This window comes from Meles meles, chromosome 3 (genome assembly GCF_922984935.1).
Source record: "Meles meles chromosome 3, mMelMel3.1 paternal haplotype, whole genome shotgun sequence".
Taxonomy (NCBI): Eukaryota; Metazoa; Chordata; class Mammalia; order Carnivora; family Mustelidae; genus Meles; species Meles meles.
Genome location: NC_060068.1, coordinates 181,901,669 through 181,925,348, shown reverse-complemented (window position 1 = coordinate 181,925,348; position 23,680 = coordinate 181,901,669). Strand labels below are relative to the sequence as shown.

Sequence of the window (23,680 nt, the reverse complement as noted above, 5' to 3'; positions counted from 1 at the left end):
GGCCAAGGCAGCGCCGGCCTCGGAGGAGAGGCCTTCCCGGCGGGCTGTCAGCGCCCCAGCGCCGGCACCGGGCCCCAGCGGCGGAGGAGCGGGCGCCAAGACGCTCTCCGGCACGAGCAGACGCTCCTCGGCTTCGAGGCAGCAGAGCCCGGGTCCGGCAGCCGCGCGCCGGGGCCGACGCCGTCAGACGGCCGCGGGAGCCGGCGGCGGGGAGCCGGTGGCCGCGAGGCCCGCACCCGCCGCCCGGCCCGCTGGCGCGCCCACAGCGGGCGGAGGTGGCCGGGCCGGCGCGGAGCACCACGTGCGAGCCGGGAGGGGCGGGAGCGGCCGGCGAGGGCGGGCGGGAGGCAGGGAGGGGGCGGGAGGGGAGCCGGGGGCGGGGCCAGCGCTCGAGGGGATGCCAATCAAAGCATCAACTTCAAATTGTGTCTGAAAGCCCCGCCGCCGAGCGGAGGGCGGCCGCCGCAGTCGGCGCGGGATCGCGGAGCCGGGCGCAGCCGGGAGCCGGGCGCCAGCGAGCAGCGGGCCGAGCAGCAGCCAGCGGCCCCCGCCTCCGGGCCGGCCCGAGCGCGCCCGGCCGGCCGCCCGCTCCCCCCAACCCCACCCCGCCGCCGCGACCCCCCGCCCCCGCCCCTTTAATCCTCGCCCGGCGCCGCCGCGGCCGCCGATCCGCGGACATGTCCTTCCCGCAGCTGGGCTACCCGCAGTACCTGAGCGCCGCGGGGCCCGGCGCCTACGGAGGCGAGCGCCCGGGGGTGCTGGCCGCGGCCGCCGCCGCCGCCGCCGCCGCCTCGTCGGGCCGCCCCGGGGCGGCGGAGCTGGGCGCGGGCGCGGGCGCGGCCGCCGTCACCTCGGTGCTGGGCATGTACGCGGCGACCGGGCCGTACGCGGGCGCGCCCAACTACAGCGCCTTCCTGCCCTACGCCGCCGACCTCAGCCTCTTCTCGCAGATGGTGAGTGCGCCGGGCCTGCCGCCGGCCCTCGCCTCGGCCGCCTCCCCCGGCGGCCCCGGAGCCCCGGGCGCGGGTGGCCGGGCGGCGCGCGGGAGCGGGGGCGGGCGGAGCCGGCCCGGCGGGGGAGCGCGGGAGGCCCGGGCCGCGGGTCGGGGCGGCGGGGGAGGCGGCGGGATCGCCGGGCGGCGGGCGGGCCACGGCCCCTGCGGCTCGGCCGGGGGGAGGCGGGAGGCCTGGGCCGCGAGCGGGGTCTCGGCGGGAGTCGGGGAGGCCGAAGGAGCAGGCCCGGGGCGCGGGAGGTTGGGGCCCAAGTCGCTCGCGCCCCCGGCTCGGCGGTGGCGGTGGCGGCGGGCGGGGTTCCGGCAGCCCGGCCGGGTTCCGCAGGACGCCCAGGACTGGCCGGCGGACCCCGCTCGCGCGACTTCTCTGGCTTTGGGCCGGGTGGGGGAGACCCCGCTTCCTCCCGTCTTGGTGGACCTCCTCTAGTTGAGTCCGACTTTGCAGAGGGAACCCTGGAAAGCCTGGAGGAGTTGATCGAAATAAACCTAACAATGGGGAGACCAGACGGGCGGGATGGGGTCTCTTAATGGCGTGAGATGCGGGGGGGACTGGAAATAATTTTGGCGTGTGAAACGGTGTTTGCTTTGACTTCCGTAAGTTGCCAAAGTTTTCATTTCTTTTGCACCGAATGAAAAGCACTTTTCTCTCCGCGTTACATAATGGAGGATTAAAGAAAACAGTCCCTGGGCTTAAAATAAATGCTGTCCTCTTAGTCTCCCGTCCCAGTGGGTGTCAGATGGGGGAGGGAGCTGCAAATTTAATTCTCCGCGGGGCGTTCGCCATTCTGTCGGCCCAAAGGATCCATTCTCCTTGGTCTGACTGCAAGGTCGCGCTTAAACTTCGGGATCCTGCTGAACTGCGCGCGGGGCGCTGGGGGCCAGGGAGGCAGCCCCCTCTTGAGCTGAGGCGGGCGGGATAACGCAGTTTGCGGGCACCCCCCCATGTCTCCCCACTCTCAGCAGAAGAGGCAGGAAATAAATACCCGCCAACTGTAAGCGAGAAAAGCGGCTGGTGTGTTTTTTCTGTAACTTTTTCTTGTAGTTTTGGAAAGAAAAGGCTATTTCTCTGAAGGCGGCCCCAGCTGCCTTTGAGATCGCTTGCTATGGAAAAAGATCAGCTCCCATTTTGTTCTGGCGGCTGGGGATGCCAGGGAAGCGATGAGAGATTTACAAGGTATCCTTTCAAAAAGAATTCCGGGCGGAGAAGAGGCCGAAATGTCGTCCTTACAGTTACAACCAAAATAATTAGAAAAGTGCAAAGTACATTTTGCAAAGATTGGGCAAAAACGAAATCTGGCCAGGGCAACCTTTTCTCAGTGGCATCCACCACTAAACTAATTAGTCAAAGAAATATTCTGCTCTTTACAACTTTCTCAGTCTGGGAACCCCCTCTGCTAACGTAGAAACTGGACCATGTTTATTTGGAGAATTATAAATTTTAACAGAGATTTTGAATACAGATGTGTGCTATTTGGGAACACCCCCCCCCCAACTGAGTGTTTGAGAGAAAGGGAGCTGTGTGGTGGGACTCTGCACCCATTGTATGCAGCGGGGAAGGGAGATACTAGATCTTTCTTTCTTTCTTCTTCTTCTTCTTCTTCTTCTTCTTCTTCTTCTTCTTCTTCTTCTAACTAAGGGGAAACAATATAGAAATCGCCCCCAAAAGGTGTGCGTATCTGCTAGTGCTCTCCCTCTGATTCTCAGAAAGTAAGCCTAAATGCAAACTCTTGATTCTAGGCCTGGGTTTCCAAGCCGTTAAGATGGGGGATTTGGAAGTCAAAAGATAAAATTGTGAGTGAATGTCTGTCTGGGCAATTTATGGTAATAATGAGGCCTAATGAGGTTGTTAGAAAGATAAAATGTTATTTACCAAAAAACCTGATGGGATAATTTGACTTGCTGTGTTTTACTACGGATGATAAAAAGAATATTGATCACAAATAAATCACGGCTTCTAAATGCCTGAGAACAGTTCGAGCTTCCTCTTGCCACATCACAGTCAAACTTCAGAGATAAAATAAGAGAGAACAGGCCTAGGAGAGCGGTTCCCTTTCTCACAGCCCGGACTCCTGGGCCCTCCTGTTAATATTTTACCAGTTAAGCCCTCCTTTTGTATTAAAAAAAAAAAGGTGTTTTTGTTATTGTTGTTGATGATGGCCAGGATTAAAATTTTAAATTACCTGTCACCATGGCGGACCTTTTAGTGCGGGGAACCATTAAATGCAGATTAATTTGGGAGCTAAAAAGAGTGTGCTTTCATTTTAAATTGCTGGTGGATTTGGACCCAAAGAAAACCGAGATGGTTTATTTTGCTTGACCCCCTCAGGGTTGAAGGGAGGGGCTTTAGGCTTTGGGTTCTGTGCGTTTGGAGAAACTGTTTTATCAGCACAGTTAAAAGGTTTTCCCTTCTAGTTAGTGCGAGATAAACTTGGAAATTAGGGCTGTTGAAGTTGTTGTGAGTGGCGGGGGCGAGGGACTGAGGGACGCCTGGGGAAATTCTGTGTGGCCGCGGCTCCCGCTGTGGTCTTCTGGAAATGCGTCCATCCTGGAACTTCTCTTGAGCGATGAAATAAAATAAAATAAAGATAAAAATAAAAGCAAAACCAAACCAAAACAAAAAACCTCTCCATGATGGGTGGAAGTTCAGTTTCTAGAGGCAGCTGATGGCTCTGACGGACACTTCCTCCCTGGGTGGTTCGCTGAGGGCCTTCCTGTTCTCCAGCAGACAAGAGCCACTCTCCCCCAATTTCCCAGTTTTGGGGACTCATCGCGCTCTCTCTCTCTTTCTCCTCCCCCCACACTCCTGCTCTCTCTCTCTCTCCCCTCCCTCCGTGGGCTGTGTGGTTGCAGGGCTCACAGTATGAACTCAAAGACAACCCTGGGGTGCACCCTGCCACCTTCGCAGCCCACACGGCGCCAGCCTACTACCCCTACGGCCAGTTCCAGTACGGGGATCCCGGGCGGCCCAAGAACGCCACGCGCGAGAGCACCAGCACGCTCAAGGCCTGGCTCAACGAGCACCGCAAGAACCCCTACCCCACCAAGGGCGAGAAGATCATGCTGGCCATCATCACCAAGATGACCCTCACGCAGGTCTCCACCTGGTTCGCCAACGCGCGCCGCCGCCTCAAGAAGGAGAATAAGGTGACTTGGGGTGCGCGCAGCAAGGACCAGGAGGACGGAGCCCTCTTCGGAAGCGATACGGAGGGCGACCCCGAGAAGGCCGAGGACGATGAGGAGATAGACCTGGAGAGCATTGACATCGACAAAATCGATGAGCATGACGGCGACCAGAGCAACGAGGACGATGAGGACAAGGCCGAGGCCCTGCGCGCGCCGGCGGCACCGACGGTCCTTGCTCGAGACCAGGGCTCGCCGCTAGCAGCTGCCGACGCGCTCAAGTCCCAGGACTCGCCCCTGGGCCTGGTCAAAGAGGTCCCGGAGCCTGGCAGCACGCGCCTGCTGAGTCCCGGCGGCGGGTCCGGTGGCCTGCAGGGCGCCCCCCACAGCAAGCCCAAGATCTGGTCCTTGGCAGAGACCGCCACGAGCCCCGACGGCGCGCCCAAGGCCTCGCCGCCGCCTCCCTCTGGCCATCCGGGCGCGCATGGGCCCCCCGCGGGCGCGCCGCTGCAACACCCCGCCTTCCTGCCCAGCCACGGACTGTACACCTGCCACATCGGCAAGTTCTCCAACTGGACCAACGGCGCGTTCCTCGCGCAGGGCTCCCTGCTCAACATGCGCTCCTTCCTGGGCGTTGGCGCGCCCCACGCCGCGCCGCAGGGCCCGCACCTGCCCGCGCCGCCGCCGCCGCCGCCGCAGCCCCCAGTCCCCGTTGCTACGGGGGTGCTCCACGGTGACAAGGCCTCCGCTCGCAGCAGCCCCGCGCTCCCAGGTACGGCGCCCCCGGGGTGTCCGCTTTGCCAGGAATCCGGAACCCAGGGGTAGCGCGGTCGGGGCGGGTGGGGGGCGGCGCGCCGGCTCAGGAGGGGAGAGGCGGTGGCAGCCCAGCCCGGGACCAGCAGTAATCTCTGCCTGGACTAGGGCACTGAGGCCGAGGCCCTGGGCCCTGTGGAGAGAGCCGAGTTCTGCCTGCAGGCCTGCCTAGGGAGGGGTGAAGGGTTTTCTAAGACCCCGTCCTCGTTGTGAGAGGGAGGGGGTGGGTGGGGAAGAGGCTTGCGCACTTTGGCAGCAACCCCTGCGCCCCTAACACTCACACACTCGTCTCCTAACGCTCTGCTTCTCCCTCTCCCTCGCAGAGAGAGACCTGGTCCCCAGGCCGGACTCGCCGGCACAGCAGTTAAAATCTCCCTTCCAGCCCGCGCGCGACAAGTGAGTGCGGTTTGCTTGTACCCTCCGTGCGGTCGGGCAGCGCGGAGCGGGGATGCGGGGAGGAGGCTACGCGGCCTGGAGGGCTGAGCAGGGCCGGGCGGCCGGGTCCGACAGTTTGCGGAAGGGGCGCTGTCCGCCAGCGCTGCGCGCCGGGCGCTCTGGCTGCACCGGGTTTCTCCGGACCCGGGAGCCGCGCGGGGCAGGCGGCCACGCCCGCAGGCGCTCGGCCGGCAGAACCGGTGCCGCCGGGCTCGCGCGTCCACCCACTGACTTCTCGTGCTTCTTGTCTCGCTGTGTTTTCCCCGCAGCTCGCTGGCCCCGCAGGAGGGAACGCCGCGGATCCTAGCAGCCCTCCCGTCTGCCTGATTCAGGGTCGTCTTTTACTTTTGCGGGGGGAGGGGGGAGGAGTTCGGGAGGGAGGGGGTGAGGGAGGAATTAGGACAAATACTTCAGACTGGTGTAAAGACAAATATGGCCACGACGTCAATGACTCCCATCCATCGCTTTCTGCAGAAAGGGGCTCGTCCCGGCAGCCTGGCCTCTGCCCCCAGCTCTGGTGGCTGTCACCAGGCTCTGGTGGACAATCTGCTCCGTAAATGCCCCACGTGCTTGTGTCTTTTTCCCCTTCTTTCTGTATATAGAGTGATTTCAGATTGTAAATAGCGCGTCAGCGAACTTGTCTAAATCATATATTTTTGTCTAATAAACTAAATGAAATGATGCCCACTGCTCGTGCATGGCTGGGCGTATGCAGGGGGGTCCGGAATCCCTGTCAGCAGGGCCCAGATGCCCCTGGCCTTGGGAACAGAGGCTCCTTGGGGAGTTTCTACCGGCAGACTACGGTGTTTCTCAGTCTTTCGGTGGTTGTTGAATTTGTTAGTATCAGTAGGGCAGTTTCTTGTAGGCAGTTTCTTTCCAACCCTTAGACATTTTTCTGGGGGCACGCCTTTCTCTGGAGGGAAATGAGTTTGAGTTTCAGCAGTTTATACAGAGTTCTTGAAGTGGACAACAATGGGGGGAAAATGAAAAGAATTTCCAATTATGCACCCAAAGGAGAACTTTGGATTTGAAATCAGTTTATAACTAGTTGTCTCAACAGTGCATCCTGGCGTCGGGTTGTTTTGTGGGTGGCGTGAGGACAAAATGGAGTACGAAAATTTGGCTTTGAATGCATTTTTTAGTTACTTGGTGAAATCAAACGTGGAGAGAAGATTGGAAGGCTCTTTTAAACTGACCTGATGGGTGGCTGAGATGCAGTGCGGGAGTTCTCTGGGCTTGTGAGCCAGGGAAAGCCTTGCGGGATGAGGAGGAGGAGTGGGGGCTCTGGTCTCCCAGGGGCCCCCCTTTAAACTCATGAGCCCTGGACTGGGCACACCCAGAGAGCGGATGAAAAATGCCCCTCTGGTGGCAGGGTCTGGGAGGTGGCTGGAAGACGGTAGGACAATGCGGGCGCGGGGCTGGTATCGGATGCACTTGGGTGGGAAATGGCCCAGGACCCTGGGGAACCGCCAAGGTCAGGGTTTGGACCTCTGGGCCTCAGAGAGGCTGCGGCTGTGCCAGGACAGTCCGCATTTCAAACAGGGCACGGATGAGTTTACGCTGATTCCTGCAAACTGAGAATACAAAATTAACAAAACCACGGGTGAGGATGTGAGCGGCAGGGAAACCTGCCCGATGGGGAAGAAACCTGGTCCCTGATACAGGGCGGGACCTCCCCGAATGTCCCCCAGCCCAGGCCTGCTCTCCCGTCCAAGCTGTCTGGGGCTGCTGGTGGCGGGGAGGGGCGCCTCGCGGAAGGGGACAGTCTGGCTGCTGTCCTTGCCCCCGCTCCTCTGTGGCAGGGAGCTGGCGGCTCGCGCTGAGGCCCTGGAGATGCCACCCCATGGCGGACTGACTGCTCTTTCGCGGATGCCTGCGTCGTCCTCCAGCACCCCGCCCCGCGACCCCGCAAGCCGTCCCCCTCCCTTTAGAGGAGGGGGGCCCTCCAGGCCCTGAGGCTGTGGGCGGTGTAGCGAGGGGAGGCGCGAAGGCCGCGGGAGCGCATGCACGGGCGGCACAAAGGGGTGCGGGGCAAGCGGGAGGGGCGCGTGGGGGCGCGGGAGGAGCCGGGCCGCGGAGCGGGGTGCAGGGCGGGCAGCCCTCGGGCTCGCTGGGGCTGCGGCCGAGGTGGAGACGCTTCCAGTCCGATGGACGTGCTCCGCGCGCCCTCTATGGGCTGCAAGCGGAACGGGTCCTGGCCGTGGCGTGGATGTGGCTCCTCTGGCGGGCCTTGGCGCAGGATCTGGGGTGCGGGGCCTGCGAGTCGCCATGGGCGGGAGCCTCGATTTGAGGTGGTCGGGCTTTCTCTGTGACCTCGGAGGCCACCAGTTGTTTGTAATTTGGGGGTGCGGTGGCGGGCCTGCTGGCGTTTGTGGGGGGAGGGAGTAGGGACCAGGTCCTAGGTAGGGTGCTTTCAGGGGCAGGTGGAGTTGGGGATTTGGAGAGGGCTGCCTGCTCTACCCTTGACAAGGGGGCAGCAGGGGCCACTGCGCCTTCAGCTCCCCACTCCAGAGGTCCTGGCACCTCCCCCTGACGGCTGGGGACAGATGGATCCTGTGTACTTGGCTTGCGTGTGTTTTGACCAGGAGTGTCTTGCTCCTGTGGTGAGGGACGGTGTTCCTGGAGCACAGACTTGGTGCTCCAGAGTCTGCGCTGGTCGAAACTTCCTGGGTAACTGCTGGGCGCGTCAGGTGGGATTCAGGTGGGTGGCAGAGTGCCCTGCCCCGGCAGCCTCCAGGCTTTCATTTCCCAGAATCAAATAGGCCAGCCCATGCAGGCACCGGCTGTCTGCACACCCCACATCTCTGTTCTTCCCTTTCTTCCTGTCCAACTTTTGGGACCCCTGAACACTGCTGCCCGGGAGGCTGGACTGGCATGTGCTTACCAGCTGAGTCCCACACCTGAGAGCCCAGTGGTCTGGAAGTCCTGAAGGGTCTGTGTGTCCCCCCGCCGACTGAAGTTTCCCACGCAAAGAAATCAGATCGCCATCCTCAGAACTGTTTTTCTCGAGTGAAGAGGTAGAGATGAATTTTTTATCAAGTTTGAAAAATCATTTTTGCTCTTTGTGCATGGTTTGTAACCGGCCCTTCCTCCCCATCACAGCCACCTGGGTGTGCGCGTGGGGGGGGGTGCTCCCCAGGGGGTCACCTGCTGTGCACCCGAATTTGGCTCCTGAAATATCTGGGAGTAGACTTAGAAACCTCTTTCTCTTCTACAGCCAAAGCAGAAGTTCTTCTGGAACTTTCTGCCTGTGCGAAGGTGCTCTCATACTCAGTGCCTGCTTAGGGACAGTTCCAGATGGTAGTGGTAGTTCTGTGACTGGCAAGGAGGAGATCGAAGCCGAGAAGGGGTAGGAATGAGGGATGGACACGGGATTAGTATTTGTGACTTGGTGCCCCCTGCTCTAATGGGAAACTAGAAAGGACAGCCTGTGTCTGGGACAGAGGATTTTTGTCTACTGAGTCTTCTGGTAGGAAGGGATAGCAAATCCTGTGTGGAAACCCTTCCCTTCCTGCTCCAGGGCAGGCCAGTTACAAGGAGATGGTCAGAAGCTCATACCTTCCAGATTCTGCCCTCCTACAGGCATGTTCCTGGCTTGAAGACTTGCAGGGTGGGCACAGATCCCACCCGCCATCGACCTGCTGGATGCTGGAGTCTGAAATCTCTCTGTTCCCACCATCCATCCCTCCCTCCTTTGATCAGTTATATTCACCAGCACATTTATCTCGCCTGCAATATGGAGAATTCATATTCATATCTCGGTTTTAGTGGTCTGACACTGATTAATGTAAGACGCGCCATGGCTCCGAGGGGCGCGCCACCCGATGAATCATGGCCTATAAAGTTTCAGTTGTCCTTGTAGATGGGGCTCTGCGAGAGAGCCAAGAAGCCGGAGAGGGAAAGAGGAGGAGAAAGGAGAGAGAAAGGACAGGGTGACCACAGTGCCCGGGTCCCGTGGGACAGATACTGGCCTTCAGTCCCCAAACATGGAGGCTTGGGCTGGTCTTTACCCCTCTTCCAGATCCCTTCTCCTGAGCTGGGGAGTCAGGTTCTGGTCCTACCTAACTTCCCTCTTCCCTTTCCTTCTGGATGGTGGAAGCAGGCTGGAGTTTGCCTGGCTGCTCCCAGCCAGGGTCTGGGTAGGACTTGAGTTGCCCGCTGGAGACCAACGATTTATGGACACTGACAGAAAGATTGGAGCCAGGAATGCTCTCCCGAAAGTGCCAGGGCCCAGTCTGCCGTGGGGAATGGGATTTTAATCTTGCATTACCCCAAGTTGGAGGTTGGATAGGAGGGAAGGAAGCCAAGCCCATGGTGGCTGGGTGGGGACGGCTCTGAATAGGTTTAGATCACGTGGGTAGTAGGGGCATGGAAGGCCCTGGAACCGGAGGTCTCCTCCCACCAGAGCTGTGTTCCATGCTCCACATTGCAGGACAGAGCACTGTGATGCCAGTCTGCTGGGCTCTCAGGTTTCCAGGCACCTGAGAGGGGAAGGTCTGGGGTACCTGAAACAGAGCACATGTCTTGTAGCCCCGTGACTTACCGGCCCCAGGGAAGCATCCTGGGGGAGAGTCCTGGCATCCCTTGCAGAATGTGGCTCCAGGTGGGGAGGCCAAGCCCGGAAAGGGCCCTGGGTCTGGAATCCAGAATGGATGGCTGGAAGAAGGAGCTAGGAGAGAAAGGAACCGTGCCGTGGGGGAGGTGGCAGCCCTCAGCCCCTTGCGGGAGTCCCCGAAGTCCGCGGGGGTGGAGCAATGCCCCTGGACACGTTACCTTGCCGACGAGTACCCATCCTAGCACTGGCATGGGGTGAATGGTCTCCAGGTAAAACCCCGGTAGCAGTCCCACAGCCTGCTCAGCCAGGTGGGGCTCACCGAGCTTTCAGGTCTTCTCCAGGGTGTCCACCAGCCAGTGGCTCTGATTGTAAATCCAGAGCTGACAGGGCTCCCACGGTCCCCTGGGGCGCTGCTGGTATCCTTTTGTGCCCCAGCGAAGGAAGCTGGATACATGTCTCCTCCCCCTGCTCTCAATAAGGACTCTGAAAATGGGCAAAATGGTCCGTCTTTGAGGGAGCCGAGCCTGGCAGAAGAGGTGGGCTGACCTGTCCGGACAGGGACCGCAAGGCCTGCTGCCCACCATGCTTTCAGAGCCCGGGGAAGTGTTTGTTCTCATTTATTCTCAACTGAAAAGAAATTTTTAAAAAGTAACATTTAGGTCAAAGGAAATGTGTTCCTGTATAATACCAACATACTAGTCTTTGTGCCAACAGCAGTTGTAATATTCATAGTATAACATTTGTTTCCGATGGAGGAAGAGCCCCCCCGCCAAGTCCAGAGCAGCCCTGGGCAGAGGAGGCCCCCCAAGCGGCCTAAAATTCTGGAATTATCATGAATGGGAAGTCGGAGGAGTGAGGTGGCCCCAGCCCAGAAGGGGTGCATGGAGGGAGCTGTGAGCCTGGATGGCCTCTCCCCAGCGCTGGGCCTCCCAGGCCGCAACCGGGCACCCAGGCTGGAGGCCTGAAGCGCTCGGGGCCGGTGGGCGGGGACAGGGGACAGCAGGGGGCGCGGGTGGAGGCCGAGCCATCGCCTGGCCCCCAGGGGCAGTGCGCGAGGGCCAGCCCCCTCCAGAGCTGTTTGGCTTCCGAAGACCCCGCGGGTGTCTCTGATCCTCTAATCCAGTTATCCGGCGACCTGCGTCCCGGGCCTGAATGCCGGGCGCAATGGCCGGGCTGTGCCAGGAGGTCTGGTGGGGGGAATCGGCGCCCCCCGTCAGCCTGCGGTCGCCCGCGCCAGCGCGCCGCCGTCCCCGGGTCCCTAGCGGCCGCGAGTCCAGGGCGGCGGTGCAGTAACACCGCGACCGTCCCCTAGACCGAGGAGCTGGTCCCACTCCTGCCTCACTCCTTCGGCCTGAAGCCGCCCTTCGGCGCAGGCGAGGCTCCCGGGGCTGGGGCCGCGCGGCGCGTGGTGCGCCCGGCGCTGCGGGGCCACACGGCTCAGCCCCGGCTCCCCGCGGCCCCCAGAGCCCGGCGCGCCTCCCCGGCCTGTCCCTTCCTGTTGGCCTGTTTGTGGCCGCTGCAGCTTCTCCTGTTTGAATTTTAAGCGTATGCTTAATTGCCAGGTCCTCGGGTAGCTGCCGCGGCGTCTGAAAATATTAAATACATCTGCGAGACGGTGGGCAAGAGAAATTAAAAAGGTGCTCCCGCGCTGAATGTTAAAAAGATCTCACAATGAAGTGATTAACATTTTTATGAATAAAATTAATCACGCATTGACTCTGCCGCCCAGTACATCTGAAAGCCAAATGTGGCCCGCGCCGCCCTCTTTCTTACACCCAAGAATTTGGGGGGCCTCCTGGGCCCCCAGCAAACATCCAGCCTCTGGGGATCTGAGAATGCTTTTCAGGAGATGAGTCAATAAGAGATAACTTTGAAACAAGGAAAATGCAACCTTCCCAAGTACCATTATCCACAGCACATGGGGAAAAATTAAAAGCAATCTTTTTTTCTCTTTCTTTTTTCCCCCTATAGCAAACCCTCGGTCAAAACGGGCTATAATTTTCCTTCTCAGATATGCATGTGGAACTGTGTGGACCTGGGTCCAGGAGGGTAGCGGACAGTGAGGGAGGAGGTATGGTCCCGGGGCTGGAGGAAGGCTGCTTTCCCCTTCCTCGCCCTCGTCCTGCTCTGCCCTTGTGGCCAAGTAAGTCAGATTGGAAGGCGGACCTTCCCCGTTATTAAAATTTCCAGCCTTTCCGATAATAACGTGCGGTTTCTCTGCCGGCCTCGTCTCCCTCCTTTCTGATCTCCTGCCACTGTGGTTTTGGGACGATTCCAGCAGCTGCACAAAGGGAAGCGAAGGCATCTGAAGGACCCCGGCAGCTGCGGCAGAGGACCAGCATTGCCATTTTGTTGCTGTCCCCGGCTCATGTGTGCTGCAGAAGGCGGCATCAAAGCCGCCCGGCCTCCTCACTTCCACACATGATTTCCTACCGCTGTGGCGAATCTCTCTGAGCTCCGTGAACCAATAAAACAACGGGCCCTGTTTGAGTTGATATATTAATATTTACCGAGGATTTGCAAGGTCGGGGCTAAATGTCAGCAGATTGCTGGGGCAGTCCTGTGGGGAATAATTAAACAAATCTCACAGCGGTTCAGGCTCATACATCTTTATTAATCTTTTCTTTCCCCTACCCTCCTGAAAGAGCGCGTCGAAATCATGCTTCTGTGCTCAGACCGGGGAAGATCCAGGGTTCGGAGTAAGTGTAACAATGGAGCGCCGCACCCTTCTGGGCAGATGCTCCCCAGGAGGGAGGACTCCGCTGTGGGAACCCTCAGCGGGCCGTGGCGACTCTCAGCTGCCCCTCTATCAGATTTGTCCGGACCGATTCGCCGAAAAGGGCAATCCTACTGTTGATGGGATTTGATCCACAGCCCGGTGGTGCCACCCGGGTCCCGGCTCAGCCAGGTGACCGAGGGTGGCGTGAGCGGGCCCGCCCTCTCCAGCATGGTGATAGCCTGCACTTCAGGACAAGTTGTCCGATTCTCCTTAATAAGCTTCATAATTAGTGTTGGGAGCCTCATTACAAGTCATAGCCTGTAGCAGTCCTAGGCCAAACAGCCCTCCGCCATCTGATTTATTTTTTATCAGGCAGCAGGAGCTGTCTGGAGTTTTTCTGTTTGTATAATGGGGACCTGCATCAGGCCCCCGGTGTAAAAATACCACCAGGAAATTAATTGCTTCTGTGTGGATTCACCCCAGATGTGTCCTGTGGATCAGAATGGTATATTTTTGACTTCGCTAGCCAGCGGTGCGTTGTAAAAAAATGAAATGAAAGCCAGCAATGCAAACATATTAGCATCAATATAGGCTCCGTGTGGCATAATTGAAAGCACGGGCTTTCTGAGGAAGATGTGCAGGGAAAGTTGGGTTTCTGCTAAGGCTCTCCGCTCTTGCACACAGTTCTTAACTTACTGGTTCATACATGCGTGTGTTTATTTACCGCTCCTAAGTGGAACCACCTCGCGGCAGACACGTGGCTAGAATTTCAGCTGCTTCCTGGATGAAAGATCTGCTACTTAAAATAGCATCCACCCCAGCGAGGCGGCTGACCCTTCCACCCCGGGCCGGACACCTGGGCTCCCGGCCAGGGCGGTCTGATGTTCTCACAAGCCTGCGAGGCCGCTGAGAGAGGGCCGGGTCTGGGCTCTAGGGTGGGCTGCGCCCCAGAGGGGCCTCCGTGGCCCTGGGGGGAGGGTACGTGTGCTGTGCACGCCGTGTGTCATGCGTCGTGTGTCACTAAGCCGGCTGGACAGATCCACGTCACGTTCTTCCCGCGTCCTCCCAGGGCTCAGATACAAGCAAGTGCAGAAGCTACCCTCTCGTCAGGCCTCTTGGTCCCTAACTTCTGAGTAGGTTGGGAATGGCGCCTCCAACTTGGAAGCTTTTAGGGGTACTTTTAGACTAAGTAGTCCCCGACTGAGGGTTTCTGTGCTGGCGCTGGACGGTCCGCTGCCCCCAATTCTGTCTGCGTCACCGTCCCCACGGCTGGCTTTTTCCTTCCACATCCCTTTGCTTAGTGAGGTTGTTGGAGGTCAGGAGTCTCTTTCCTTGCTCAGCGCTGTGCAGGGTTGCAGATGTAAGCCGAACCTCAGATTACTAGGCAGACAACACCCTGTTCGTGCGGGGGCGGCACTCAATGATGAAATGTAACGAAGTGACGAGGGCAAGACACTTCGGAGCGCACTGGAAATGACATCTCTTCCCTGCACAAAGGAGCCCAGTGCGGGACTTTTCGGGGCCCCCGGAAGCATCAGGTGTTTTTCCAGCAGCAGTGAGAAGGATTAGACCCCGGAATCTGTCAACTAAGGTTTGCAGAGCCTGTCAGTGGGAGGGTTTTACTGCTCTCGAAGGTCTCCCGGCCGGTAAACTTGAGCACCTGAGCTGACAGGTGGAAGGGGTCCCAGAAGCTTCACCTCACGGAGCAGGAGGCTGAGTGCTGGTGGGCACCTCCTCCCAGCCTCCAGATGCGTGGGACGGCGGGGGTGACCACAGCCACTCCGTGGGTGAGCTCTGGAAGCACAGGCAGTTGGACCAAGAGGAGCTGACCAGCTTGTTCGAGTGTGTGTGTGTGTGTGTGTGTGTGTGTGTGGGTGGGGGGGGCGGGAAAGGGGGGCCCAGGAAGAAGGACAGGGAGAGCGTGAGGAGGCCCAGAACTTGGAGCCTCCTGCCTAGGAGTCTACGTACTCTTCCCACACACTCAGCCTCTAACCTCTGCTGAGGGTGAAGGGTGCAACAGGAGCCTTAGGGAACCAGATCGGAAAAGGCGATTTCCCGGCAGCCCCATCACACTTTCTGTTGCAGCAGGCGTGGGTAGCGCCCGGTCATCTGCATTTCAGATCAGGGATCTTCTGCCGTCGATGGGGGATCCACGCTCAGAGGAAGCCCGGGGGGGGCCCTAAGCTGCACTGAATTACTTCCCATTAAGGAATCAGCCAGTGAGAGGCTCTGGGATCACCCTTCTTGGTTCATTATCACTTGAACTCCCTAGACCCGGAAGGCTCTAACGCAGAACCGAGCACATCTGTCTTTAGTGGCAAGACTCGGTCACGGTCGCCAGAGAGGATATCCTTCGGAGTGTCTGGGCATCCCTAGGTGTCCCGTGGTCCTTCTGCCACACTGGTCACTGCACGTGTGGCCGTGGCTTTGCGGGGCTGTGTCAGGACAGCGGGCTGTGGCTGGCAGTGACCCTGTTCCTGGCCAGCAGGACGTCTACCATCTCACAGCAGTGAGAAAGGAGAAATAAAACTGGCCCCCGTGCACTACTCATGGTGAGAAGCTACTGCCCGGCATCTTCTACCTCGGTGTTCTCAAACCTCGAGGCTGTCCATTGTGAGGGTCTCCCCTTCCTCTGAGGGTCCCTGATTCTCTGAGCATCTGGTTAACTTGTCTGGCACGTCACATTCCCCCTTTTTACTATTCACGCGGATGAGAACTCAAAACGTAGACGGATGGTTGCCCGACACCTACCTGAACAGAGGAGGAGTGAGCATTCCCGGGAGCAGCAAGCGGAGGGCGCGGGGCGGCCGTGGTTGTGAGGGCGGCCGGCCGTCTTCTGAAGTGTCCACTGAGGGCAGTGGCAGGAAAGCTGCGCGCTGGCTGCCGGCCTCCACCAGACGGCGCGGGGAGGAAGGCTCCGGACACCTTCCGGGAAAAGCAAAGACCTGGAGAGACCCCGGGATCCCCTGCGCCCACCTTCCTCCTCATCGCCCCTCCCCCATCACCCGCATTCACCAACAAAGGCAGAAAGGAATTCCTTAGCCCAGTTTGAAACCAGCCTTATCTTTCGGGACTGGAGTTCATTTTCTCTTGGAAGACACATCCTCTGCTTTCTAGGAGGAGTTCTATTTGTTTTGTTTTGTTCCTTTGTTTGTTTGTTTTTTTAACACAAAAAAAGACCCCAGGGGGGCCTGGGTGGCTCAGGTCATGATCCTGGAGCCCTGGGATCGAGTCCTGCATCGGGCTCCCTGCTCAGTGGGAGTCTGCTTCTCCCTCTGACCCTCTCCCCCTTCTCATGCTCTCTCTCTCTTTCAAATAAATAAAATCTTAAAAAAAAAAACAAAAAACAAAAGACCCCAGACCTTCTTGGACTACACAGATCCGTTACAAACCAATGGCTTGTTGCTCACCCTCGTATAAACGAGTCAGAAACAGGTGGCCTGGACGTTCCCTCTGCGGCTCCCTTTGAGCCCCGCTTGTTTCTAGGAAGAGTGAGCTGTCCGAGGGCCGTCCCGCCGGCAGCGCCAGCCGGCGAGTCCGGCCCGAGTTTCCGACGTGGTCACGGTTTTCGGAGTCAGCTGCGCATCTGGAGAGCTTTTGGTGCGCAGGAGCTCCTCTGAGGTTTGCCCGCCGTCCCGCCGTCGCGTCCCTGTGCTGCGGGAGACGTCTTACCGGAGCCTCCAACGTCCCTGCCCCCGACTTTGCACATCGCCCCAAGTCTTCAACTCTGAGTTTCAGCGCGTTTGGGACACCATGAAAAATGCCCTTTTCATGTCAGGAGCAAGCTAATCTTGGAAGGAGAGGTGGGGGAAGACCCAGGCAGGTGGCTGTGACTTGGCCCCTTGGTTAGGGCGTGAGGGTCACTCTTGCAGATAGAGAAACGAGCTCTCCACCCGTGAGAGGAATTTCGAGGGTTTCATTCTCATTTTCCTGAGCCAAAAATCAGGGCCGGGGGCCCGTGTTATGCTAAAAGCAATTCGTAGCGCAGGCAGCTAACGTGAGTCTCCCCGTTAGGCAGCCTTGAGGGGGGACTTCCGAAGGCCTTCCTGTGGGTGCGTGTTAGCCACATGAGGGTGGGCCGACCACCGAGGAGAGCGCAGGGAATCTGAGATTAGAACTCACGGATAGAGATGCTCTTGTCTCGGACCTGAATCATGGTCCTCGCAGCTCCTGACGCTGAATGCGTCGTTGCTGGACGCCAGGAGCCGCCTGTGGTTCACAGGTGTTCATGGCACAAACCCACCCATGGGATGGGGAGGTCGGGTCTCTTCTTTGCTTAGTTTTAAGGGTGGGAGGCTGGGACTCTCAGGGTTCTGCTGCCTCAACGCCCCCCTCCTCTGGAATGGGGGAAGGTGTGGGGTGACTTCTCCACCAACAGTGAGGCCTCATTTAGGACCGTGGGAGCTCTTTCATTCTGGAAACTGTCCCACGGTGTGCGCCGCCATCTGACAGGACTCCCTGCTCCAAGATGGACCTCTGTCACCCTGAGGCCCTCCACTACCCCGTGGGGACACAGCTGCTCTATCCGGAGGCCGATGTCTTTTTCAAATCTGGTTGTGATTTTTCTGTCATCAGTAGGCAAGGCTTTTTTTTTTTTTTAAAGCGATGCCTTTTTATGCCCAAATAGGACACGCTAGCCTTTCATTTCCCACATTCTGTCTATGGGAAGAAGTCGCTTCTTTCCCAGGGACACTGCCACTCAAGTCCCACCTACAACAGGGTCTCCACACCCCTGCACGTGTCCGGTGGCTTGCCTTCCCCAGGCCCACTGTCCTCCAGAGTGCCCACTTTGTATCTCTCTGCCTCTTTCTGTCCCACACCCGAACTTCCTGTGGCTCCACACACAGCGGTCACAGGGCTCCCCGGGGGTGGGTGAGGGACACGGGCTGGACGCGCCCTCCGCCCTGTCCACGGCCCATGGCGGTCAGTGATGTGAGGGATCTCGTGGACTTCCTGAACGGGGCCGCAGTTTAGGTATTGATCAGGTCAGTGGAGTGTGTGTGCACGCACGTGTGAGGGGCAAAGGGCGGGAAGGCTCAGGTCAGGGGAGGAGGGTCAGCATTGCTGGTCTGGCTGGTGGAGTGGCCAAAGCAATAATTTATGCCCACAAACCCCCAGGTTCCCGTTGGTCAGGGCGAAGCTGGGCTTCCCTGGAGAGCGGCGCCTGCCCCAGACTGGCCCTGTCCCATATGCAGAGACCCACGACTCTGAGAAACAGAGAGCCTCCCTTTGCAGGCAGACGGAGGGTCTCGCAAGGCATGTGCACCTCGTGAGGACTCTGCCTTCTGTCCATGGACCCAGATCCCAGCCAGGGGGTGGTGTGAGCGCACGGGGAGCTTTGCACAAGGATGCCTGAGCCCGGTGTTAGCACTAACACGTCCCAGAGGGCGGGGACCCTGCCTCAAGTCAAGGAGCAGAGAACCGCGCAGACTCGGGGCCCCAGGGGTCTGCAGCACAGTCGAGGTTCACGTCCTGCCCCGGCAGAGTTGCCAGCTTCGCTGGGATCAGCCTTTATCCCCAGTGACCGACGGGTTCTTCACTGCGGCTGAAGCTGGCCCTGGGGCAGGCGGCGCAGGGTGGGGGCCGCTGCTGGTCCTCCTCGGCTCCCCGCCTCCCCCTGCCTCCTGGAGGCTCCACATGGCCTCCAGCTCCACCTCGCTCCCAGCCCAGGCGACGCCACCCCTGTGCCCTTTGCAGGTGAACAGCCCCACGTTCCTGAAACACTGAGACTCAGGATCGTCCCCATCAGAGAGATTTTACAAGGACCTGCTGAAATTCACTCCCCGCTGACGTTCCCGGGTAGCCGTGTCTCTGTTCCTGGATCGGGACCTGCTCCCCATGTCATGGGTAACACGCCTCCTGCACGACAGTCCTGCGTCCCGGCCTTCAGCTGCCGCGCTCGCCGTCTGAGACCGAGACGTTCTCAAGGGGGGGACCTTTCTGCAGGCAGCCCGCTGGCGCCGTGGAAGGAGTGGATCCGGAGGGTGAGGGGTTCAGAACACCTCTGTCTCCTGATCACGCCTCGTCGTGCATCACGCTCCAAGGCTAAACAGTCCTGCACACTCCCGTGTACAAGAGCTGTTCCACTTGCATTAACTTCACTTTTGGTGATCGGGCAGGTGGTCTTGAGGGGAAATGGAATGAACTGCCGCGGGCAGAGGCGAGAAGCTCCCGAGCGAGCCTGTGTGGCTGGGAGGTTGAGCGCCGTGAGAGCCATGTGCAGGTATGGCGGTGACGCGCTCCTGCCCCAGGATTGTCCCGTCCACGGTGCTCGTCTGTGCTGTGCAGGGTTCCCGCCTCCCATGGTTCCTTCCCAGGGTCCTTCCCCTCCGGGGCCCACTGCAAACGGATTCTGAGGGCTTCCCCAGAATCTGAAACAGGAACACATGGCTCTGGAGACAGCGCGGGCTGGTTTCACGCCAGGGGTGTGGCTTCCTCTGTCTTCGGCAGATGTGGTGCGTTCTCGGTCACTTCTGAGAGCCCAGGGTGGTGCTTCCTCTTCCTACTGGTGGGGAAACCCATTAAGTACAATTTGGTACTTGCTTTTCGCCCCTCAGTCCATCCCGAGAGCATTCGCGGGTTGGGTGGCTGTCGTCCCCCAGGGAGGGAGTCTTGGGGGGAATCGTGGTGATACGGGATTCCTGTGGGTGGTGAGGATGGTTCCCTCTCTGGCCAGATGAAATCCTGACTTAAGAACAACTGGGGACTCTGTTCTTCCAAGTCTGGTTTCAAATCCCGTCGGCTAACGCCATTGGTGAAAACAATTAACTTCTGTATATTTCGGGATACAGGCAGGACCTTGTAGGAATCTTATTTAATTATGTGCTATATTAATGTTATATTGATTATGTTATTGCCTGTAAATCCAGTTGCTTAATAAAGCTGCAGTCATTTTGCAATAAAGTTGTGTTTGCAGTCAATTAATGGGTGTCTGGGGGCAGACAGCTATGCGCAGGGGGCGTGGGCGCTCAGAAAAGTCGTCCTGGGGCCGAAAACCATAGAAACCGAAGGAGAAAGTCAGGCATTTATGTACGTATAGGAATGCACGTATGTGCACGTATGTGGCTGCATTAAGGAGAGGGGAAGCGCCTACCCCGCTGCACTTATTTTTAGCAGCGGGTCTGGGTATTCATGAAGAGCCTTCTGTGCGGCAGGGCTCCACACAGCACCCGGGCCGGGTCGCGGGCGTGGGGCAGAATAACGCGCGATTTAAAAACTACAAGTAGAGCATACGTGCCAATATTGCGGCCACGTGAAGGCCGGGGAACAAAGCGTACTTTCATTGCTCATCATGTCAACCTCCCAGTCGGAGGGGCATGTCCGCCCATTCGGAGGAAATGCCATTGCCCGTCTGAAGATCACATCTGCCGCTAATACCGTTTGGCGTGGGCTCTGACTTTTCTCTCTCCACCCAAGTTTCGTGTCAGGATTTTCACAGCTGATGCTAAATTCAGGTCACTGCAGAGTAAGTACAACTATTTCCTTCTCAGCTTTCCTGATGTGTCCAAGATGTGTGTCCTCGTGACAGAACATACAATAAATATTAAGTTTTATGAGTGTGTTTTTAACAATGCGCCATAGCAAATGGAAAATAAGCCACTCCTGACGCAGACAGGTACTCGATCCTTTCCCTCGCGGAGAATGATCCGCCGGTCGCGTCATCACGCTTCAGTCCTTTGCCTGGGGGTCCAGCCTGTGGTTCCGTCACAGCGATGTCTCTTTGGCCTCACAAATGGCATCTAAGAACGTATGGTCTTGTGGTCCCAAATGTGACTTAGGATAATGGGGTACAGTCAGTGACCCGCCTTATGTCACACAAGGGTTCCCCCAAAAACCCAAGCTGTGGGTATCTCAGGCTCCCTGACTCAGCTCTTGTCAGTGGCAAACAGCATCAGACCCAAAAGGAAAGCCCTATTTCCTGCTGAGTTCCAGCTGGACCTTCCGGGAATGCGCCCGGCCGAGTTATGTTCTGTGCCCCGGGAGCCAGCTTTTCCTACGCTCCCCAACTCTGCAGGCTGGGCCCACACCCTCCGTTAACTGCACACGGACGGTCCACTCCAGGCCCTGCATGGGCCGCCCAGCTTTGAGTGAAATCTACAGACAGTTGCTTCCCCGCTGCCTGAATGCCGGAGAACCACTCACTCCGCAGTGGCCAGGTGCCCCCGCTGGAGAAGGAACGTCGTTCCCTGTTACACCAGACCCGCCTCCCCGGCTGCTGTCCTTTACGCCCTGCACAGGAACCCGCTTGGTGGTGGCGCGCGGGCGTTTCCAAGTAAAGCGAAGATGGGAGGGAAGACCCTCGGCCGCAGCCTGTGCGCGTCCAGGGGCAGTGCAGAGTGACAAGAACCACGCAGCACTGTGGCCCTGTCCTCGCAGTCTCCGCCCACCCGCAGGCTCAGCTCCCGGGGGATCCGACGGCTCTCAGTGCCGCTCGATCCCCAGGCACCTGGACCTGTTGGTACTTCTGTGGCAATTGCTTATCATAAAGAGGGACTGGATCAGACTTCCTTAGCCCTGGGCTGTGAGTCAGCTAGAAATGCCAGCGACGCAGAATGATGGACCCGGATGTGTTCTCTGGACGGGGACTGGGAAGGACCTTGGGTGAAGTGGGGAAGTAGAAGCTGAAGAGGACGGGTGGAAGGCAGCTTCCGGAACCCTCTCGGGCCCGCGGGGGAACCTGGATCTCGGGGAGTCACTCCCGCCTCAGGAGTTCCATGTGAGAGTTGTGACCTGTCGGGCGGTCTCCGGCTCACACACGGCTCAGGCAGCAGTCATGTGCGCATCTGACCGCTGACACAGATGGGAGGGCATCCCGCCCACTGTCCGTTTTCAGAAAGCCTGAGGACTGTCTGCGGTGGGAACGTGAACAATGGAGGTGTTGCCCGTGGTCAGGGACCCCGCGGTCAGCCCTGCCGGGAAAAGAGGAAGAAAGCCACCAGGAGGAGGTGTGACGGCCTCCCAGACGCACCAGCAAGCCTGGCACACCAACGGGGAGGCCACGGCCTGACCCCACGTCAACTCACTGGTGTCCCTGAAAGCCAGATGACCCTCCAGCCACCATAGGACAGAGAAGCAAAGGATCTGTTGGTTTTGCTAAAAAGAAATCAAAGGGAGTGGGAGTGGGAGTGGGAGTGGGAGTGGGAGGGGGACGGAGGAAGAGGAAGAAAGCCGCTTCCCACGGCCTCGTTCCCTCCTCTCAGGGCTCCCTTGGCATCATTCTCCCCTTCACGCTCTCTTCTCAGCCCACATTTTGCCTGACCTGTGACCGAGGTGCTGGTGTCTGTAGAACCTTTGCAGGGAGCCCCCAGGTAACTGTTGTGAATCCAGCCGGCCTGATACACGGGTCACTCTGGGGAGCGCGCCAGCTGGGGAGGAGGAGTAGGGCTCCAGGTGAGTGACAGGCGCCCCAAGAGGCAGGGCCACCGCCCACAGGGTTGGGAAGGCCGTTCACACTGTGTCTGAGTTACTCAGCTGCTGTCTTGGGGGCATTTCTCAAGACGTCTGCACGAAGAACGGTGTGGACGTGAGCCGGACCTCTCGCTGACCCTGGATGTTTCTGTAGGGTTGTTGGTGATGAATCGCTTCCTCCTGGGCCCCGGGGGCTTTTGGTGGGGGCATGTGTGGCTATTGTCTGTCCCCCTCCCCCAGAGAGTTTTGTTGTCTGGAGACACTGGGGTGCTGTTTAGAGTGAACGTCCAGTGGAGAAGGACCAGAGACACTGCTCAGTGTCTACAATGCCCAGGACGGACCCCTCCCCCCACAGCCCAACAGGGAGACATCCCGTCCCAAATGTCCACAGAGCTGGGCAGTTAGTCCCGTATGTGCCAGCCCTCCCCACAGCTCTGTACCCACAAGGACCCATAAAGCGTGCTGTCTGAGAGTACAACGCCCAGATGTTCGCAGTCCAAAGGAAACAGAAATCTCAATGTCAAAGCTAATAGCTGGGTCTTCCGGTGAACAGCTCGCACCTGGTGACTTCCGTGGGATCACCGGTGGGGTTCTTGGAGCCCTTCTGAGCTCTGGTGACTCCCTGCTCTCCACCGGCGGGGCGTTGGCCGCCATGTTCATGCTAACGTGAATCAGAACACACTCTGCTCTTGCTAAAGATGGGCTTGGGTTTTTCTGTCTCTTGAAGAGCAATTTAGGAAGAAGTAAATCAGAGAGTAGAAGCACGTGCCGAATGAAACCGGGACAGAGGTGAGACCCTTCTCTAGTGAAAGCGGTAGGTGTGCAAGGAGACCGTTAGCACACGTGCTGCCGTCCACGTCCATGTCCCAGAGCGTGGGCAGGGCGAGCCAAGCTGACGGCATGCTCAGGGCCAGGGGACAGCTGTGCACTTTGTCCCGTTGTCCCCAGTGTCAAACACAAGGTCATCTGCACTGCTGAGAAGGCAGAGTCAGACCGATTGCCTTGTCTGCCTGTTGGAAGGGCTCTCTGGTCTCCGACCTGCATGGCATATACCTGGAACATCTGATTTCACAGCTGGGCTTGTAGCCTAAGACCTGACCCTGGCTTCAGGAAATGCAAACCGTTACATCACAAGGAGGGTAAGTAAAAAAAAAAAAAAAAAAAAATTCTGCAAGGAACAGCCGAAGGATGCAAATGCCAACGCATGAAATCTAGAACATTCAGAAGGGAAGCAACTCATCTTTTAGGCAAGGAGTGTGAGGTTGGTGTGATTAGCTGGAGGGGCCGTGAGGGCATCTGGGGTCACTGACCGGCAGCAGAGCCCTGTGCAGCGTGGGGAGCTCACCGGGACCTTATCCCTTCACACTTGGGAGCTGGACACGCGGAGCCCCGTGGAGGGAGCATGGACCTCTAGGGAGCCTAGAACATCCCTGACTCCATTCAGGACAGGGATGGGAGCCCACCCTCCAGGGGCATGAGCCCATAGGAAGATGGTGTCAGGGACAAGCTAACAGTGTAGACATGGAGTGGGTTACTTAGTGTTACCTACCTGCTCGGGAAGAGCTCCCGTGAAAGGTAAAACCGTCACGATGCATGTGTGCGCGGCCCCACTGGTCAA

General features: G+C 58.6%; 2 protein-coding genes across 2 annotated transcripts; one reads left to right on the top strand and one right to left on the bottom strand.

Moving 5' to 3' along the window:
• Window positions 1-677: 677 nt before the first annotated feature.
• IRX1 (iroquois homeobox 1) lies at window positions 678-5,724 on the top strand. The gene is made up of 4 exons (XM_046000438.1): window positions 678-953; window positions 3,863-4,904; window positions 5,269-5,341; window positions 5,650-5,724. Exons 1-4 carry the CDS (start codon window positions 678-680, stop codon window positions 5,705-5,707), a joined length of 1,449 nt encoding a protein of 482 aa, XP_045856394.1. The 3' UTR covers window positions 5,708-5,724.
• A 1,583-nt stretch (window positions 5,725-7,307) lies between these two features.
• On the bottom strand, window positions 7,308-10,172 carry LOC123939319 (putative uncharacterized protein MGC34800). Its single transcript, XM_046001180.1, has 2 exons — window positions 10,154-10,172; window positions 7,308-7,636 (listed from the first exon to the last, which is right to left on the bottom strand). The coding sequence occupies exons 1-2, from the start codon at window positions 10,170-10,172 to the stop codon at window positions 7,308-7,310; spliced, it is 348 nt and encodes a 115-aa protein (XP_045857136.1).
• Between the last annotated feature and the right edge of the window lie 13,508 nt (window positions 10,173-23,680).

What these genes read in the sequence shown, in the direction of transcription:
- IRX1 (XM_046000438.1), top strand. Translation starts at nt 678, where the DNA reads ATGTCCTTCCCGCAGCTGGGCTACCCGCAGTACCTGAGCGCCGCGGGG. An exon ending in TCAGCCTCTTCTCGCAGATG is followed by an intron (nt 954 to 3,862) that starts GTGAGTGCGCCG and finishes GTGTGGTTGCAG; the next exon opens with GGCTCACAGTATGAACTCAA. An exon ending in CAGCAGCCCCGCGCTCCCAG is followed by an intron (nt 4,905 to 5,268) that starts GTACGGCGCCCC and finishes TCTCCCTCGCAG; the next exon opens with AGAGAGACCTGGTCCCCAGG.